Here is a 7,621-nt window from a genome sequence, read left to right on the forward strand (position 1 = left end):
AGGGACCTTCCTTCGGGCATCACGTGGTTATCTGGGGGCACCCCACGGCAGTGGCAGGGGCCTGTCCGGGTGGTGGGGGCCAGGAGCAGTGTGTGTGCGCGGGCTGACGAGGGTCGGAGTGCACGTGGCACCTGTACCTCACTGTACAGCTGTAGCTTCAGCCCTGAATTTCATTGGGGCCTCAGACCAGGGGTCGAGGTGGGCCGACTGGGGTCAGGAAGAGCCCGAGTGGGGTCCCCGAGCCCCGCGAGCAGGACGGTGGACATTATGGCCCCGGAAGAGGCAGCTCCTGAAGTTCTTCAGAGGCCTGGTCCCCCAGGGGATTTTCAGGGTCATGAGCCCCAAGCCCGCATCTCAGAGGTGGCCCAATACACTGGTGCCGTCACCAATCAGAGGCGGCTCGCGGACGACTGCCTCCAGGAGCTGGCAGGCCCAGGCTCCCGCAGGCCTGGCTTCTGGGATAAGGAGCTCCCTGCTCATCGGCGGTGGCGGCTCCCACGGCGCGGACACCACGCAGGCAGGGTGTGGAGGAGGGAGGGGAAACAGGACACCTGGAGAACACGCGGCCTTTGGTGCCGAGTCTGGGAGCGGCCCGGGGTCCCGGACCCCGTCATTCTGGGAGAGAAGCAGCTTTCGGAAACTGTGCTGATTCAGACGCTGGCAGGTTGTATTGCACCTCAGTTCTCTCTGTGCTGGTAACTCCCAAACCCCTAAGGTGCTCAGACACTTGCATCCCGCTGGGCACAGGAGAGAGAGAGAGTCAAGTCCTGCAGAGAAAACGGCCTCGGGGCTCTCAGAAGGGCCCACTCAGAAGCCAACACAAGCCAGTTAAACAAGTGACATCCATCTTCAAAGTACATACAGATAACGTCTAATTGAAAGGTGTTCTTAGTCATACGCAGGATAGAAGACTTCGCATTGGAAATGAATTACATGTAGAGGAAGAAAATATTGGGGGTACACAGTCTTAACACAACATTAACATAATCCGAATGCAGGCCTTGATGGATTAAAGATGTATTTTGTAAACCTTCAGACAATGATTAAAATTTACAGAAATATAATAGTAATTCAAAACATATAATAATACAACTTAAGCAGAGGCCATAAGGAGCCAATATGGAGGTAAAACTGAACGATAAAAGGTATATTCCATTAAAGAGGAGGCAGAAAGAGGAGAAGAATGGGTAGAGAAAAGATAAAACAGGAAGAAAACAAGCGTATCGGTGAGTACATTAAATATAAGTGGTCTAAAGACAACGATGAAAAGAGCGAGATTGTCGGACTGGGCCAAGGGGCAACACCCCGCTACGCACGCCTTATAAACAACCAGCACCAAATATAAAGACGCAGATCGGTTAAAAACGAGAGAGAGGAGAGAGACCACAAGGCAAACGCTAGTGACAAGAAAGCCGAGGCGGGGACATTAATCTCAGAGGAAACAGACATCGGGCCGAGAAGTCTCTTGGAGAACAAAGAGGGACAGTGTGTCATGACAAAGGAGTCGTTTCCCCAAGAAGGTACCACTCTCGGCACCCGGAACAGGGTTTCAAAACTCACGAAGGAGGAGCCAACAGAACTAAAACGAAAAACAGCCAAACCCACAGATGAGCTGGAGATGTCGACACCCCTCCCAGAGACCGACCACACAAAACGGTGACCAGTCAGCGTCAACAGGAAGCACCTGGGCATCCCAGTGGGCATCTGGAGGCCCGTGTGACCCTGGGTCAGGGACAGATGTCTTAGATGTGGCAGCAAAGGACAATGAGGAAGAGGAAGATGCTGATACACTAAACTGCATGAAAATCAGAGCACTTTGCTCTCCCCCAGACACACTGGGGAGAAAACACTTGCGCACACTCGGCCGCTGAAGGACTCCCGTCCATAACATACAAGGTGCCCTCGGAGATCAGTAACGGGGAAATAACAAGCCATGGAGGAAACTGGCAGAAATTTGAAACTGACGTTTCATCCACAAAGATTTAAAATGGCAAGTACACATGAGGAACAGTCCTCCTCATCGTCAGTCCTGAAGGTGGGGATGAAAACGTCAAAGAAACACCACTGGGCGTCTGTTAAAACTGCTGGGGAATAAATCAAACAGAACAGCACAGGCCACCTTCGAGGTGCAGAAGGTAAACATTGGTGGGGCCTCCTTGGTCTTGCGGGGGGGGGGGGGGATGCATGGCGCCGCCCCACTGGAAAAGATAATGTCTTTTTGACAGTTTCTGATAATGCCGCCCCGCAACCCCAGCCCCAGGCTTTTACCCAAAACAAAGGGAAACCTTCGTGCACAGGGAAGCCTGTGGACAGACATTTATAGTAACTGTTTCCACCGTTACCAGAAAGAGGAAGTAATCCAAATGTCCTTCAGCCAGGATGTGGATAAACCAAGGGTGAGGCACCCACCCAGAGGGACGGCTGGGGGTGGGGAATTACAGGTGTTCAAAGGGGACGCACCACAGGTCTCCAGGTGAGCACCAAACAACTGCACTAAGTCCAAGACGGAAGATTCCGGAACTGCACACCGCATGGCCCTGTGTTTATGGAATTAGGAAGGAGGCAAAACTATGGGGGCAGGGCCAGTCGGTGGTGGTCAGGGCCCCAGGGGAGGGGTCTGGGGGGTGATGGAAATGTTCTGTGACTCAGCCCCTGTGGGGTTTACCTAACTGCGTGCATTTGTCAAAACTTAGAACTCTATGCGCCAAGAGGTGACTCTGACTGCAATGCAAATTATACTTAATAAACCTGAGTTTGAAACAAAGTAGGCTGCTGTAAAAATATTCTATCAATCCGACTTCCCATTGAATCCATTAATTCCGTAATGTTCCCTTGCACTGCAATTAACACACCGAAGCCCCGTTTTTATTGCCCTTGCTTCTCGTGACTATGGATGTAGGAAGCGTCTCCCACACCCCAGGCTCCGAGTAACCCCTGCTCTAACTACCGGAGGCGCTAACTACCGGTGCAACCGGAGTTCTGGGCCCTTTCCTGACTGGCTCCGCCACCCTCGCTAACAGTGAGTCCTGCCTGAGACAAGCCAAGAAGGGCTGGAGGTGGGAAGGGGCAGGAAGGGCGGGAGGGCGAGGGGACCTGAATACACCCCATCCAGGGGCACACACAGGCTCAGCTTTGGCGCGGTGGCACCAAGTGGCAGAGGGCACCCAAGGCTGGCAGACACCCGCGCTCCGAAGGGAAGTCATAAATCTGGAGTTTTCTATGGGAACTCTCCCCATTTGGGGAGCCCATTCACTTCTGTTTTTCAAGCACTGTGTGGACAAAACAGTGCTTGTCAGCGGGTGATGATGTTCCCAAGCACTGGGGACCGGCGGCAGACGCAGGGAGAGCGAGGGCGGCCCGGAGCCCAGGGTGGGTTCACAGAATGGCCTCTGAGATACTGAAGCCCTTGGAAGATGCCGTGGGGGGGGGGGGGGGCGTTTCCAGGTGAGGAACAGGAAGGGACGTGTGCCGTGATCAGGAAGGACAAGGGGAGGCTGTCCCCAGCGCCCCGGGGTAGTGGCACATGCGTGGGGGCCAGGAAGGCCCTCTTCCCCCCATCCCCTCCTCCAGCTCGTGAAACCTGCCACAGGCCCGGTTCTCCAGTGGGAACCCGAAATCCCAGAGCTTGAAGAATCCAGCTGTTGCTTTGCTGTTTTAACCCGTTGGGTGGCCAACACTGATCCAGAGCAAAACGAGGCCATTTGGGACCTTTACCCTCCTTTATGTGAATACGTGTGTTTCACACAAAATTCCAAACTCTGCCATTGTGGGGCACGCCCCCCCACGGCGTGGGGCGTCATACAACACGTGTGTGACCCCACGTCTACCTGCCTTTCCTAGCCACCACCCATCTTGCGGTTCGAAGACCTGCATAGCCCTGAGCCTTCCAACACGTGTGGTCTCACAGGTTTCGGAAGAGAGGGTGTGGTTCCGAATGACCTTCCCAGGCGTCCCCTAGGTGACGTGGAGCAGCTGCGGTCATCTCGGCCCCACGCCACTTCCTCCACTCAGCCTGGGCTCTCAGCTCAACCCCTGCCCCCAGGACATGTGTCTGCATCCTTGGGAGGCCTCCCTGGGGGGTGTGGGAGCCCTTCCCCCCGCAATGACCATCCCGAACCCCAGCAAATACAGAGCCTCTAAATCCACAGTCAAAAACAAACATCCAGTTGGCATTAAAAATTGATCAGTGGTTTCAAGGATTCCAGAAATTAGCACTTAAATCCTCGGGCTGGAAGAGCCAGAGATGCCGTTTTTTGTTTTGTTTTTATTTTAAGACAGCACACGCTTAGACAAGGGTCAGAGACTGCCTTCCACCGCCACGCACCTCTCCTCGGCAGGGGGACAGACTGGGGCTGCACCTGGGCTCCTGGTCAGGACAAAGTGAACAACAGTTTGCACAGGCAGTTACAGACCTAAGGGTCCCCAGACCGCACAGTGAAAACTGACAAGGAAAAGCGAGGAGAGGAACCCCCCACCACCAAGGCTTGTACTAGGCCAGTGGGAGGGGGCAGCTTTGGGGTCAAGGTCCTCAAGGTCCTTGAGGTCCTCAAGGTCCAACTGTTATTTCTGGGACCCCAACCCTAGCTGTGTGAGTGCACCCCCCAAACACAGTTCCCAGCTTCCCTTGCCAAGCACACTGCCAGCCTGGCCCCTCCCCTGGGGCATTGGTGACAATCACTTCTCTAAATCAGAAGTAAAATCCTCTGGGGGGGGGGGGAATGTGAGCTTCCATTTAAAGAGCCTAAAACTACCTTTTAAAAAGCATCTTCATCATTCAGAGGTCCCAGCTGATTATACCCGCTCCTAGAGGTGGGGGGACACCCTGCCTGGGCCACCACCCCTGGCTCAGGGTCAAAGGGCGGCATCTGCCTCTACCCAGAGCTTCACCTCCGCCTCCATTCGTCCCTTTATCACCAAACAACCTCTGGGAAGTACTGGGGGGAAGGGGCTTTGACTTTGAACGGTCGCTTCCCATTTGGGGAAACGGAGTCCCAGACACGACGGCGCCCACAGCCAAGAGCAGAATGAAGGCGCCGGCTCCCAGAAAGGGCTGCCCTGTCAAACGGAGCAGAGAAGTACCTCCACCCCCACTACACACCTGTTCACCTGCACTCTAGGGGGGCGGGCGCCCTACTTGAAGGAACACCTTTGTCCCGTCGGTGTGTGTGTGTCCGAGAAGCCGCAGCTCCAAGCAGAGAGGATTTCTCCGGAATGTAAGACGGTGCGCCACGACTTCTGGGCAGCAAACTCTACTTGAAACCTCCAGGGGCATCTCGTCCCTCCCGACCCGACCTCCCCGGGTCTTTCCAGCCGGACGCCGAGCTCCGGGAGGGAGCAGCCCCGGCTCTCCAGCGCTGGGAGGTGGCCGATGGGCCCGGAGCGCAGGAGGCTCACCTGGGGGTCCTGGAGCGCGACCAGCGCAGAGCGCGCGCGGGCAGCGGCGGCAGGTGGCGCCCTCCCGGGTCTCTGAGCGGACCCGCCGCCAGCCGCGCGCGCCGCCCGTCTCCCCGCCCGCGGCCCCGCGCCTGCTGCTCCCGCCGCGGGGCCACCGCGCCCCCGCGCCTGCTGCTCCCGCCGCGGGGCCACCGCGCCCGCCCCTCCGCCCCGGGGCCGCCCGGACTGCACGCACAGAAAAACGCCTGACGAAACGACAGCAACGGCAGTCTCTGTGGGTTCTCTGGGGGCCGCGCTTTCGCTGACGGGGTCCCCTCAACGTCAAGCGAGCTGGGCATTCCCACTGCAGAGGTGAGGAGACCGAGGGAGGGGACCCGGGACCGGGCGGGGAAGCCCGTCTGGGTCCCACAGGCGCCCCTGCTCTCCCGTACTCCCAAACTCGGGGTGCCGAGGGGTCCCCATCCTGCCAAGCCGAGGGCTCCGGGTGCTGCGCGTGGAGCGCGCGTCCCTCCGTGGGCCGAGGTGGGTTCCTGACCCCCCCCACCGCGGGCTGGGGAGGGGGTTCCCCGGGCCGTTCGGCTCTCCTGGATCGCCCGCCCCCGCAGACGGGGCTGGGGCGCCGATGCAGGGGCGAAGCGGCCGGGCGCCCGCGGCTGAGCCCCTAGGTCCGCAGCGGAGCTGCGCTGGGCTCAGCGCCCACCGAGCTAAGGAGGGACACACAGCGCCCCTCAGCCACGCCTCCCGGCCCCGAGAAGCTCCGGAGTCTGCCCCAGGCCCACGTCCGCGGCCCGCGGCTGGGAAGGGGCAGCCCCGCGCTGCCACGGGCGCTCCCGGTGGGGCGGGACCGGCGCCCTCGCCGAGGTCCTCATGACACCTCGCCTTTCGGCTCCCGGGTCCGGGCTCCGGGGACCGGCCTTACCTTTGCCCAGCAGCGCTCCCAGCACCAGGCTCAGTGCCCCGCACAGCGGCGCCGCCGGCCCGGGGGCCGCGCCGTCGAAGCGCATCCTGCGTCCCGCAGCTCAGGCCGCCCACCTCCCGCCCGGGGCGCAGCGCCCGCCAGCCGTCCCCGCCGCCTGGGCCATGTCCCGGGGCGACCCCGGCAGCGCGTCGGCCGGCGCCGTGCGGCTCCGGTGGAGGCGCCCCGCCCTGCCGGGTGCCAGCCGCGGCGGCTCCGGATCCCGCGGCAGCGAGCGTTCTGGCCGGGACAACTTTTCTCCAGCCTCCGCCGCAACTGCGGCCGCCCCGCCCCCGGCCCGCCCCCCGCAGGCCACGCCCCTGGACCGTCCCACACCCGCGGCCACGCCCCTGTGCCCGCCCCCACAAGCACTGGCCCCGCCCCTCCATCACAGGCCCCACCCCCGGCCGGCTCGGGGCCCATTGCGGCTGCAGAGAAGGAAGGGCGCCCCCCAGGCCGCGAGCCGCGAGGTGCAGCGCCCCTCCGGCCTTAGGCCGCAGAGGCGCCGGAAAGCAGACGCGGAGGTGGGGGGGTGGGTGGCACCCCCGGGGCCGCCCGGCTATTTGCAGCCTCCCGCCCCCGCGACCCGGCGATCTCTGCGCAGGTGCCCAAGGTGTAGCGGGACCCTCCCCTCCCGCTCTCTGGTGGTCGCTGCGGCCCGCCGGTCATCCCTCCCGGTGCCCGAACTTCGGGTCGTCCCCTGGTTTTTTGCCTTGAGAGCCGGGGATGTGGAGTTAAAAATCCCCGGGCAGCTGGTGCGGAAAGGTCTCCGGGGTGGCAGAAAGCAAAGCGCAGGGCCGCGCGGAGCGGGGCCCGGGTTTCAGAGGAGAGTGCCCGCCCGCCTGCGCGCGTGTGCGCGTGTGAAGCAGCAGACAGCAGCGGTCCCTCTGGGAGGGGCCCGGGACGCCGGGGTGGAGGGAAGGCTCCTTTGTTGGCGCGTGTCGTTTCATAGTGTCGGAATGCTCTCCGTGTGTTTTCATTAACTGTCGCGGGGCGGGGGTCCGCTCCCGGCCAGCCCTGCTCCTGCGCTAGGAGCGGACCCACACCGGCCACCCCACTCGGTGCCCTTCGTCGTCCCCCTCGGACGTTGCCCGCGCGTCCTCCCTCCCCGCCCGGCCCCAGTTACTCGCCTGCAGGGATGGGTCGCCCCGCGATGGTCTGAACAATCCGGGGCAGGACCCCGACTGCCTCTAGGGCCGTGACTGAAGGGTGGTCCGTTCAAGACCAGAGGCTTCGCCCTGGGAGCCCAGACCTCACCCATCGCCCCCCAGC

At 61.1% G+C, this 7,621-nt stretch overlaps 1 protein-coding gene across 1 annotated transcript in view; it reads right to left on the reverse strand.

Moving 5' to 3' along the window:
* Positions 1-6,579, reverse strand: part of TMEM132C (transmembrane protein 132C) — a 142,627-nt gene extending 136,048 nt beyond the window's left edge. Inside the window, exon 1 of the mRNA XM_053669604.1 lies at positions 6,314-6,579. Within this exon, the coding sequence (XP_053525579.1) occupies positions 6,314-6,398 (85 nt within the window). The 5' untranslated portion in view covers positions 6,399-6,579. The remainder of the gene's footprint in view (positions 1-6,313) is intronic.
* Positions 6,580-7,621: the final 1,042 nt, after the last annotated feature.

The sequence above is a fragment of the Artibeus jamaicensis genome, unplaced genomic scaffold, assembly GCF_021234435.1.
Source record: "Artibeus jamaicensis isolate MK-2021 breed Jamaican fruit bat unplaced genomic scaffold, CSHL_Jam_final contig_525, whole genome shotgun sequence".
Taxonomy (NCBI): domain Eukaryota; kingdom Metazoa; phylum Chordata; class Mammalia; order Chiroptera; family Phyllostomidae; genus Artibeus; species Artibeus jamaicensis.